The sequence below is a fragment of the Notolepis coatsorum genome (assembly GCF_963971535.1).
Source record: "Notolepis coatsorum genome assembly, chromosome: 4".
Lineage (NCBI taxonomy): Eukaryota > Metazoa > Chordata > Actinopteri > Aulopiformes > Paralepididae > Notolepis > Notolepis coatsorum.
Window position 1 is genome coordinate 127,988,109 of NC_140168.1, and position 12,809 is coordinate 128,000,917.

At 43.7% G+C, this 12,809-nt stretch overlaps 1 protein-coding gene across 1 annotated transcript in view; it reads left to right on the top strand.

Annotated features, from left to right (window-relative positions):
• Nucleotides 1–12,809, top strand: part of cdh24b (cadherin 24, type 2b) — a gene marked incomplete at both ends in the record, with an annotated part of 663,530 nt that overhangs the window by 359,668 nt on the left and 291,053 nt on the right. The window contains 1 exon segment of the mRNA XM_084312100.1: nucleotides 7,531–7,712. Within this exon segment, the coding sequence (XP_084168226.1) occupies nucleotides 7,531–7,712 (182 nt within the window).

Below are 12,809 nucleotides of genomic sequence, written 5' to 3' on the forward strand. Positions count from 1 at the left end.
GAGAGGAGAGGAGGAGAGGAGAGCAGAGGAGAGGAGGAGGAGGAGGGGAGGAGAGAGAAAAAAAAGAATTTCACTCACCATTGACAACGTTACTTCTTAGGAGGAAATAGTGTCCCTGTCGCTCCTTGTAAATTAAATCCATCCTTCGCTCTTTTCTGATGAAACGTTCAATGACCTCCTCTGCAGTTGCAAATCCAGCAATGTAACAAACAGCAGTCTTTTGGTGATATAATCGATCCTTCATTTGCGTGAGGATGCTGTCGAAATCCACTAAACATTGTTCTGTTGATGCGTGACACGCGTTCCATTTTCCGGGACTCCGACTCCGATAGGTGGTCACTCAGACAGTCACCCAAGCGATTCACCCTAATAAAGTTTTCATTCATTCATTAATTTGCTGTCTCGTTATAACACAAACAGCTCACCATGAACCATGACCAGCTTAATTACGTTAGTTAGCATCCAAGCTAGCGTGATAACGTTAGTAGTTATTAGCATCCAAGCTAGAAACTGCTAGGCTGCCTGCTTACAGTACCTGCAATAATGTTGTCATCCTCCTGGACAGATAGACTTGTTAAATCATAATATCCACAGGTGTGTTGTGCTGGTCCTCAGTAAATGTCCCGCCGGCGAAAAATAAGTTGCTATTAAAGTGCTAAATGTTAGATACACTAATAAAGAGGTTTCGAATGTGGCTGCTCTGTTAATAAAATGTGCAATCAATCAATCAATCAATCCTGCGAGGGGAGAAACAGCCGTGTAGCTACAGAGCTGCAGAGTAGGAGCCATTCTCTGATTGGAACAAAAGGCTGTCAATCATTCAACCTCCTAGCTACAGAGCTGCAGAGTAGGAGCCATACTCTGATTGGATGTCAAGGCTGTCAATCATTGAATCCCCCATTCAATGGCAAGACTTTAAATGCACGGACCGTGCTGAGATGACGTTAATAGCCTATTTTGATTGGCTATTATTTATTATTTATTAAGTTATTCTGCACGGATATTTACTGCAGTCATTACTGCAGTGCAGGCCTGCTCAGAGCTGTCAATTCTGGCAATTTTTGAAAGAAAAAAAATTCACTGGCATTTTTTTACAGAGGAAAAAATTTCGACTAAAAAAATTATAATAATAATAAAAAAAAAAAATATATATATATATGTAAATTAATAATAATTATGAATTATGAGTGAATTTGTGTTTCACGTGTTGTCATAGAGAAACCTCCACTGGTGTAATCTGCCACTAGGTGTAATCTGCCACTATTTAGATCACTAGGTGTAATCTGCCACTATTTAGATGACTAGGTGTAATCTGCCACTAGATGTAATCTGCCACTATTTAGATCACTAGGTGTAATCTACCACTATTTAGATCACTAGGTGTAATCTGCCACTATTTAGATCACTAGGTGTAATCTGCCACTATTTAGATCAATCGTCAATTAAACCTGACCTTCGGATTGGCCTGCTCTGCACCAGTGCATTCTGGGAAAATTAATTGTTATCCCCTAATTAAGCTCCAGCGCATCTTCGCAGTGCAGAAGAAAGGGAGATGAAAGGAAATGGGGGGTAATTAAAATGGAGGTGGTTAATTTCAAGCCGCTTTCTATCCTTTTTTTTATTTTCTTTCCATCTCAGTTTTTCTGGTTCTTTATTAATATGTCATCTAAAGTTCTCTAACAGACAGACAGACAGACAGGCTGGGAGGACACTAACTGACTTCTCTAACAGACAGACAGACAGACAGACAGACAGACAGACAGACAGACAGACAGACAGACAGACAGACAGACATACAGACAGACAGACAGACAGACAGACAGACAGACAGACAGACAGACAGACAGACAGACAGACAGACAGACAGACAGACAGACAGACAGACAGACAGACAGACAGACAGACAGACAGACAGGCTGGAAGGACACTAACTGGCTTCTCTAACAGACAGACAGACAGACAGACAGACAGACAGACAGACAGACAGACAGACAGACAGACAGACAGACAGACAGACAGACAGACAGACAGACAGACAGACAGACAGACAGACAGACAGACAGACAGACAGACAGACAGACAGACAGACAGACAGACAGACAGACAGACAGACAGACAGACAGACAGACAGACAGACAGACAGACAGACAGACAGACAGACAGACAGACAGACAGACAGACAGACAGACAGACAGACAGACAGACAGACAGACAGACAGACAGACAGACAGACAGACAGACAGACAGACAGACAGACAGACAGACAGACAGACAGACAGACAGACAGACAGACAGACAGACAGACAGACAGACAGACAGACAGACAGACAGACAGACAGACAGACAGACAGACAGACAGACAGACAGACAGACAGACAGACATACAGACAGACAGACAGACAGACAGACAGACAGACAGACAGACAGACAGACAGACAGACAGACAGACAGGCTGGGAGAACACTAACTGGCTTCTCTAACAGACAGACAGACAGACAGACAGACATACAGACAGACAGACAGACAGACATACAGACAGACAGACAGACAGACAGACAGACAGACAGACAGACAGACAGACAGACAGACAGACAGACAGACAGACAGACAGACAGACAGACAGACAGACAGACAGACAGACAGACATACAGACATACAGACAGACAGACAGACAGACAGACAGACAGACAGACAGACATACAGACAGACAGACAGACAGACAGACAGACAGACAGACAGACAGACAGACAGACAGACAAACAGACAGACATACATACATACATACATACAGACAGACAGACAGACAGACAGACAGGCTGGGAGAACACTAACTGGCTTCTCTAACAGACAGACAGACATACAGACAGACAGACAGACAGACAGACAGACAGACAGACAGGCTGGGAGAACACTAACTGGGTTATCTAACAGACAGACAGACAGACAGACAGACAGACAGACAGACAGACAGACAGACAGACAGACAGACAGACAGACAGACAGACAGACAGACAGACAGACAGACATACAGTCAGACAGACAGACAGACAGACAGACAGACAGACAGACAGACAGACAGACAGACAGACAGACAGACAGACAGACAGACAGACAGACAGACAGACATACAGTCAGACAGACAGACAGACAGACAGACAGACAGACAGACAGACAGACAGACAGACAGACATACATACAGACAGACATACAGACAGACAGACAGACAGACAGACAGACAGACAGACAGACAGACAGACAGACAGACAGACAGACAGACAGACAGACAGACAGACAGACAGACAGACAGACAGACAGACAGACAGACAGACAGACAGACAGACAGACAGACAGACAGACATACAGACAGACAGGCTGGGAGAACACTAACTGACTTCTCTAACAGACAGACAGGCTGGGAGGACACTAACTGACTTCTCTAACAGACAGACAGACAGGCTGGGAGGACACTAACTGACTCCCAAGAGAAGACAGATTATGCACCCACTGCACACAAGAAGAGGTGGAAACCGAGCTCTACTTAAGCATTACATCACGCGCAGGAGTGGTTTGTGAAAAATAAACCATGCCTAGGGGGGTCTAACGACCACCCCTAGGCATGGTTTATTTTTCACAAATCACGACTGCAAGTGGTGTAATGCTTTTATACAACTGCCACATTCATCCAACCTTATTGCTATACAATAAACACACATTAATCGAAGATTTATTGAAAAAACCATCCGCCACAAAAAGTATTTCCCACAACAACAAAAAAGAGAAGTTGCCTCCATGTGGAAGCAGCTCGGAAGTGCATCCAACTGTTCTCAGTAAGACATCCAGCAACATCCAGCAAACTAACACATCCAACTGTCTCTCAACTAAGACATCCAACGAACTAACACATCCAACTGTCTTTCAACTAAGACATCCAACCAACTAACACATCCAACTTTTCTTTAGTTTTTAACCTACTTTCTATAGAACTTCATTCTTAGATGCTTCTATAGAAAGTAGGTAAAACAAATTAAAAAAAGTTTTCTTTGCCCAGCTGAATAAGCTGAATGTCGAATGCAAAAACTATGGAATGTCGCTAAACACAAAGAAAACTAAAGTAATGATCATTGAAAAAACACCAGGAACTGTTTGTAAAATACAGGTGGATGGAGAAAAACTTGAACAAGTGAAGGAGTACATGTACCTTGGAAGCTGGATCAGTGAAGGTGGAAGAGCTAACATGGACATTAAGAGAAGAACCGGAATTGCAAAGGGCGCATTCTGGAACCATAAAGAATTATTGAGAAGAAACATAAGTTGGAAAACGAAGACCAGGATTTTGGAAACGTATGTTATGTCAGTCTTTTCATACGGAGCAGAAGCATGGACGCTGAATGAAGAGGCAAAGAGGATGATAGACTCTTTTGAAATGTGGACGCTGAGGAAGATGCTGAAGATAACATGGAAGGATAAGATCAAGAATGAGGAGGTACTGAGAAGAGCGGATATGCAAGGAGGACAGCTGCTGGAGAGGTTGAAAAAGAGAAAGATGGAGTTGTGCGGGCATGTTCTGAGAGGATCCAGCGGGGAGATGTTCAAGAAGGTGGTGATGGGGAAGGTGGATGGAAAGAGAGGAAGTGGAAGACCAAGTAGACGATGTCTGTGATTGGAGCGGAGTGAGAGTCGGAGTCACGGAGTTGGAGAGAAGAAGTGGGGACAGAATGGGTTGGAGAGTGATAGGCAACCTTCGGAATGAAGAAGCCACCTAATGATGATCATAGGAAAAAAAAGTTTTCTTCGCCCTATTTTTTTATTAAATTTTTTAAATTTAAATTTTTTACTTTCTATAGACGCAGCTGGGAGGTGCGCTGTTTTAAGTGAGCGTGGGTTATTGAATTGATTGATTGCTAATTTTATTACTGTCCGCCTTGTTTCCAACTGGTTAAGTTTAGGCCCTCTTTCAAAGTTGGTTTGGAAGGAGTTTGGAACCAGGGCTGGTGGTCTATCGCCCTGCTCTAAAGACAAACTCTAACCGTAACCAACTTCGAAAGAGGGCCTAAACTTAACCAGTTGGAAACCAGGCGGACAGTAATAAAATTAGCAATCAATCAATCAATCAATTCAATAGGCCATGCTCACTTAAAACAGCGCACCTCCCAGCTGCTTGAAAGTAGGTAAAAAAAATAAAATAAAAAAAATGCAAATTAATCAATCAATCAATCCGTGCGATTTTTATTTTGTTCCACAATGACTCATGACCCATCAATTACATCATCCAACATTGTTTAAGCAACTAAGACATTCGCCGTGACAGAATCGGTTTATATTTAGTCGTTATGACGCTATCAACATATGCATTCAGTCCACCCTCACTTAAAACAGCGCACTTCCCAGTTGCTTCTATAGAAAGAAAAAAAAATTAAATAAAAAATTGTAAATTAATCAATCAATCAATCCGCGCGATTTTTATTTTGTTCCACAATGACTCATGACCCATCAATTACATCATCCAACATTGTTTAAAGAACTAAGACATTCGCCGTGACAGAATCGGTTTATATTTAGTCGTTATGACGCTATCAAAATATCCATTTGTTAAAGATTATTGTCCGCCATCTTGTTTTTTCCTAAAAATCCGCACGGCGGAGTGATTGTAATTCGGTTGTGGGCGGGTCCTGGGACCAGGAGCGTGGAATTGTGAAGAATACATACGTGTAAATTGACTGTTTCAGCCAATCAGAATCGAGAAATTTGCATGCAGTTGTATAATTCTTAACAACCTGCCCACTATACCAAGACATCAGAGACATATACTTCCCACAGAAGAAGTCGCCTATTCTCAGTCCTTGCCCCACAATGGTGGAATGAACTACCCACCCCAGTTAGGACAGCCGAAACACGTCCAATCTTTCGCCGTCGACTAAAGACGCACTTCTTCAACCATTATCGGAATAAAAAAAAAATAAAAAAAAAAGAATCTAACCCTAACTAACCATACTGTCATGCACTTGTCCTAATAAACTAACCTACACTATAGCACTCAACACTTTGATGAACATTGTTACTCAGCTGATAAGAGTTGTGCCCTTCCTGATGGCTTGTCGTACAGAACTTGTAAGTCGCTTTGGATAAAAGTGTCAGCTAAATGACTAAATGTAAATGTAAAATGTAAATTGCAAACACCCAAAGACACTTTGAAAACATGGAAAAGAACTCAAAACTCCCATACCTACTGGGTAAAATACAACAATGTGCAAACACAGCAGCAAGATTTGTGAGCTGCTGTGACAAGACAAGGACATCCAATGGAATACAACCACCATAAAGACTGTACAAGAAATTCCTTCTGTAATGTACTGATTTCTTTTGATTTCTCTGTTTGATTGTTTTGTTTTGTTTGGCTTTGGCAATGTAAACGTATGTTTTCCATGTCAATAAAGCCCATTTGAATTGAATTGAGTGGCAGAGTGGGTTCTCTACATGTTTTCTCCACATCAGGTTGTAACTAATCATTTTACTACCTGCACTTGAAATAACATCTCAATACAAAAGCACATTTCTCTCTCTCTCTCTCTCGCTCTCTCTCTCTCTCTCTCTCTCTCTCTCTCTCTCTCTCTCTCTCTCTCTCTCTCTCTCTCTCTCTCTCTCTCTCTCTCTCTCTCTCTCTCTCTTCATTCAATGGACCTGTCTCAAAACCCTGCCCTCTTTTCTTGATCCTCCAATCACAGCTGTCGCTTACCTCTGACTTCCTCGTACAAACTTTGAAGAGAGAAGTTTGTACGAGGAAGTCAGAGGTAAGCGACAGCTGTGATTGGAGGATCAAGAAAAGGGGCAGGGTTTGAGACAGGTCTATTCAATACAATTCAAATGGCTTTATTGGCATGACGTAACTTGTACATGTTAATATTAATATTAACATAAACATGGATTACAAAACAGATATCAATGTCAAGGTACATAAAAAATATCATCATAAAATATCATCAAAACATAAAACATCAAATATTACAGCATAAATGTGTCAGGTGACTGTCACTCACTGTCCCTCAGTCTATGGCAGGCAGCAACATAGGCTGCTGCTAGCTCACAGCTTGTTGAGTCCTCCCCTAGCAGGACTGGTAGTTTTTCTGTTTCTGGTAGTGTAAGAAAACCTTTTGTTATTAATTCAAATAAAAAGAAAATGCGTTTCTCTAATATATTTATATTTTTCACATTTGGTGAGGAAGTGTATCTCAGTTTCAGGCTCATTGAGGATGCAATGACAGCACAGCCTTTGCTCTGCAGGAAGCCAGGTTTTCCTGTGCCTCCCTTTTTTTCTCTCTCTCTGTCTTCCTCTCGCTCTTTCTGTTTTATTTCATCTCTTCGGGGGCAGTGGGGGCTGTGAAATGTCACTTGAAAATTATATAAAAGACAAATTAAATAAAACTGACAAGCGAAGTGTATCAATTATAATTAAACAGATAGATGCTGTGTCTCTAACCCCCCCCCCCCTCTCTCTCTCTCTCTCTCCCTCTCTCTCTCCCCCCACCCCCCCAGGCATGTGGTCCTTCTCCGTGTCCGAGCTGGCGGTCCCGGGAGCGGAGGTTGGTCGGATCTCGGCGACTGACGCCGACCTGGGAGAGAATGCCAAGCTGGAATATACCATTCTGGACGGGGAGACGGGGGACATCTTCAACATCACAGGGGCGAACCAAGAGGCTGTCATCACTCTCAACAAGGTGAGGCAGGCCGATGACGGATGGGTGAGAGCGATGGAGGGATGGAGGCATGGAGAGATGGATGGAGAGGGTGTTTAGTATCCTAGCTGGAGGGGGGACGTAAGGATAGGGGAGGATGGAAGAGGAGAGGAGAGATGTGAAGGAGAGAGGACAGGAGGGAAGAGGAGAGAAGAGGAGGGGAGAGGATAGGAGAGGAGGGGAGATGATAGCAGAGGAGGGGAGAGGGGAGGAGAGAGGACAGGAGGGGAGATGATAGCAGAGGAGGGGAGAGGAGAGGAGGGGAGAGGAGGGGATAGTATAGGAGAGGAGGGGAGATGATAGGAGAGGAGAGAGGAGAGGAGGGGATATGATAGGAGAGGAGGGGAGAGGAGGGAAGAGGAGAGGAGGCGAGAGGAGAGGAGAGGAGAGGAGAGGAGAGGAGAGGAGAGGAGAGGAGAGGAGGGGAGATGATAGGAGATGATAGGAGAGGAGAGGAGAGGAGAGGAGAGGAGAGGAGAGGAGAGGAGAGGAGAGGAGAGGAGAGGAGAGGAGAGGATGAGAGAGGAGAGGAGGGGAGAGGAGAGGAGAAGAGGGGAGAGGAGAGGAGAGGAGAGGAGAGGAGGGGAGGGGAGAGGAGAGGAGAGGTGGATGGAAAAAAGTAATGAGGGAGGGGAAGCGCAGCGTGGGAACAGTGAGGGAGGGAGGGAGGGAGGGCGAGCGTGTACAGGAGAGTGTCAGCAGACATATGATAGAGGGATGAAAGAGACATAGGAGGACGCAAGGAACAGATGATGAGGGGGAGGGTGGGAGAGGAGAGGAGGTGGAGACGATCCAGGTGACTAGACAAGGCCTGCTCTCTCCAACATGAAGCATGTGTGTGTTTTTGAGCCACAACCAGAGCGCTATGGGTTAGAGAGCACCGCTTGCACTGAGCCACAACCAGAGCGCTATGGGCTAGAGAGCACCGCTTGCACTGAGCCACAACCAGAGCGCTATGGGTTAGAGAGCACCGCTTGCACTGAGCCACAACCAGAGCGCTATGGGCTAGAGAGCACCGCTTGCACTGAGTCACAACCAGAGCGCTATGGGTTAGAGAGCACCGCTTGCACTGAGTCACAACCAGAGCGCTATGGGCTAGAGAGCACCGCTTGCACTGAGTAACAACCAGAGCGCTATGGGTTAGAGAGCACCGCTTGCACTGAGTCACAACCAGAGCGCTATGGGCTAGAGAGCACCGCTTGCACTGAGCCACAACCAGAGCGCTATGGGCTAGAGAGCACCGCTTGCACTGAGCCACAACCAGAGCGCTATGGGTTAGAGAGCACCGCTTGCACTTAGCCACAACCAGAGCGCTATAGGCTAGAGAGCACCGCTTGCACTGAGTCACAACCAGAGCGCTATAGGCTAGAGAGCACCGCTTGCACTGAGCCACAACCAGAGCGCTATGGGCTAGAGAGCACCGCTTGCACTGAGCCACAACCAGAGCGCTATGGGCTAGAGCAGGGGTTCTAAACCTTTCTGCTGCCAAGGCACCCCTGTGTCCAAAAAAATATTCCAGGGCACCCCTACATACGATAAAGACTTTTCCGGTCCTGTCTTTTTGGCTACAATGATGACAAAAGTGCTTGCTTTAAAAATAACGTTTATTTAACCCATTGAAACCGGGAAATACATTTGTGTGTATATGCAGGCTATATAATGCATTATTAGCAGGCGTTTCAGGTCTAAATGTATACATAAATATAGCAATAGTGTGACCATTTCTCAAACAGAAAATCATCTATTTCTTTTTTTAAATACAGAAAAGGATCACTGCACTGTTTTCCTTAAAAATAACATATGGCGCTTTTCCACTGCATGGTACCTACTCTACTCTACTCTACTCTACTCGGTATTTTCGGTTTTCCATTACCAAAGTACCTGGTACCAGGTACTTTTTCGGTACTTTTTGGGTACTTTTTTAGTCCCTGCTCTGTCGTGGTTCCAAGCGCGTGCCAAGCGGGTAGAACTGGTACGAGAAAAGTCACGTGAAACACTGCAAACCACTGATTGGTCAGAAGAGAGACGCGTCACTCGTTGGAGAGTCTGAACCTGGTCTGAACGAAAACAGAAAGCCGCCATCTTTAATGTCTCGCATAGGATTTCATTATGGTTGCAGCAGGCACAAGTTCAATAAACAAACGATACAGTCACTGTGTATTCTGCCTCATTTATTGATTAAACAAAACCGACATCAACACAATTTGCCAAAGAGCGGAGAGTTTAGTCTCGCAAAAAGATCGCTGACTTGTTAAGGCTTAAGCTTATGTTGTGCTAATGTTGTGCTAGCGTTTTAGCATGGCTATCGTACATAGCGTGATCAATATAACTCGCTATTGATTGTTTGTATGAGTAACGTTAATGCTAGAAGAATAGACACAACGTGAGGTAATCACCATCCATTTTAAACCGGTTATTACCTAATGCTAACGTTAGCAAATAGACGCGACTGGTAATGTTACAGCTTGTTAGCCTAATGCTAACGTTAACAATAGCATAGACAGCCTAGCTAACGTTAACGCTTGTAGAATAGACACAATGAGAGGTAACGTTAGCGTTAGCAGAATAGACACAACGAGAGTCTCGTTAATGTTGTTATTGATTGATTGATTGAAAACTGTGTTTTACTCTGGCTTGAGCCTAGCTCACGGACATAGCTATGCTGGAGCTCTCACAGAGCTATGGAGCTCTCAGCTGTACACCAGCAGCCCCGCCTCCCCACACGGAGACAAACTGAGTACTTTATTTTAGTACCTTTAGTGGAAATGGAACGAAGTACCAGGTACCTAAAGCGAGTAGAGTAGAGTAGGGTAGAGTAGAGTAGGTACCATGCAGTGGAAAAGCGCCAATAGTGTGACCATTTCTCAAACAGAAAATCATATATTTATTTTTTTAAATACAGAAAAATATCAGTAAAGTGCCATCTGTTGCAGCTGCACTGTTTTCCATAAAAATAACATAGTGTGACCATTTCTCAAACAGAAAATCATGTATTTATTTTTTTAAATACAGAAAAATATCAATAAAGTGCTCTGTTGCAGCTGCACTGTTTCCATAAAAATAACATAGTGTGACCATTTCTCAAACAGAAAATCATGTATTTATTTTTTTAAATACAGAAAAATATCAATAAAGTGCTATATGTTGCAGCTGCACTGTTTTCCAAAAAAAACTAGTGTGACCATTTCTCAAACAGAAAATCATGTATTCATTTTTTTAAATACAGAAAAATATCAATAAAGTGCTATCTGTTGCAGCTGCACTGTTTTCTATACAAATAACAGTGTGTACATTTATCAAACAGAAAATCATGTATTTATTTTTCTAAATACAGAAAAATATCAATAAAGTTCTATCTGTTGCAGCTGCACTGTTTTCCAAAAAAAAATAACTAGTGTGACCATTTCTCAAAATGTCTCAAATTATAAATAAATACAGAAAATAAGCACTTGTGGACATTTCTAGCTCAGTGTGAGGTCTGCTGCTGCTTCTGGCTAATGATATGGTCAATACGTGGGGAGATCGATGACAAGGCAACACGCATGTCATCCTCAAGGCTCAACTTGGCCCTATATTTGGTTTTCAGAGCTGTCATGGATGAAAATCCAGCTTCACACAAATATGTGGTGCTGAATGGTATCAACACCTTAAGTGCTGCATCGTGAGTTACTTGGTACTCAGCACCACACTCTGACCAAAATGTTTCCAGGGGCACTTCACCGAAACGAGCTCTCCAGGTGGCATCAGATGATATATCAATGAGTTCTTCCAAGAGTTTGGATGGATATGTGTCAGGAAGCTTCATCTCGATGTCGTCTGTAAAGGGGTTCTTTATCCACAGGTAGGTATAGCTACTTCCTCCTCGCTGAGTTCAGGGAAATAACTGTTGAACTTGTCCAACATCCCTGACAAGTGTGCTGTTACCTGGCGCTTAATGGTTCTGAAATCCATGTTTTTCTCTTGAAGGAAGGCATGCAACTGTTTGAACATATCAGTGATTCCTGATGAGGCTCGATTTTTCCACATTTGTAACTTTCTTTTGAAAGCCTCCACTCTTTCATGCTGGGTAATGATGTTTGTGTTTCCACCCTGCATTGTTTTGTTGAGTTTGTTTGTTTCATTAAAGATGTCTGCAAGGTAGCTGAGTTGGCCAACCACTTCTCATCCTTGAGGAGCTCAGCCAGTCCAGGTTTCTTGTCTGAAAGGAAGGTATGCAGTTCCTCCCTGAGGCTGAACAGGCGCATCAACATGTTTCCCCGGGACAGCCATCTTACCTCAGTATGCATGAGCAGGGAATGATAGTCAGAACCCACCTCTTCACAGAGGGCAGTGAATAACCTGGAGTTTGTGGCTCTTGCTTTAACAAAGTTCACAATGGTCACAGCATTGTACAAAACTTCGTGGAGCCTGGGATCAATGTCCTTTGCGGCAAGCGTGTCTCTGTGCAGAACACAATGCATTGAGACGGCACGGGGAGCGACAGCTTTTATTCTTTGAACTACTCCGGTGTGTCTGCCTGTCATTGCCGCGGCTCCATCTGGGGAGACTCCAATGCAGTTGCTCCAGCTTATTCCATTTGACCTCATGAAATCATCCAGTGCTTCAAAAACATCTTTTGCCGTTGTAGTCGTCTTGAGCTCTCTACAAAACAAAAAGTCTTCCCTTATCTCCTTTTCCCATTCATAGCGAACGTATGAGAGTAGATGGGACATTTTAGACACGTCTGTCGACTCGTCTAATTGGATGGCGAAATCATTTCCACAAAGGCGTGCAGCGCACTGTACCATTATATCCTCCGACATTGACGAGATGCGGCGTTTAACGGTGTCATTTGACATTGGTATTTTTGATAAGTGCTTGGCCTTTTCCTCTCCAAACAATTCTCTGACTATCTCAGTTGCACAAGGCATAACCAAGGTTTCCCCGATAGTATGAGGCTTTTTATCTTGAGCTATCTTCTGGGCCACGACATATGATATTTTAAGCAGTTTCTTATCCACAGCGGTACTCTCTTTAATCCCTGCTTGTGTACCACATAGCTCTTTTGCCTTTCGCTAAAAAAATTCCCTGGTCTTGTCC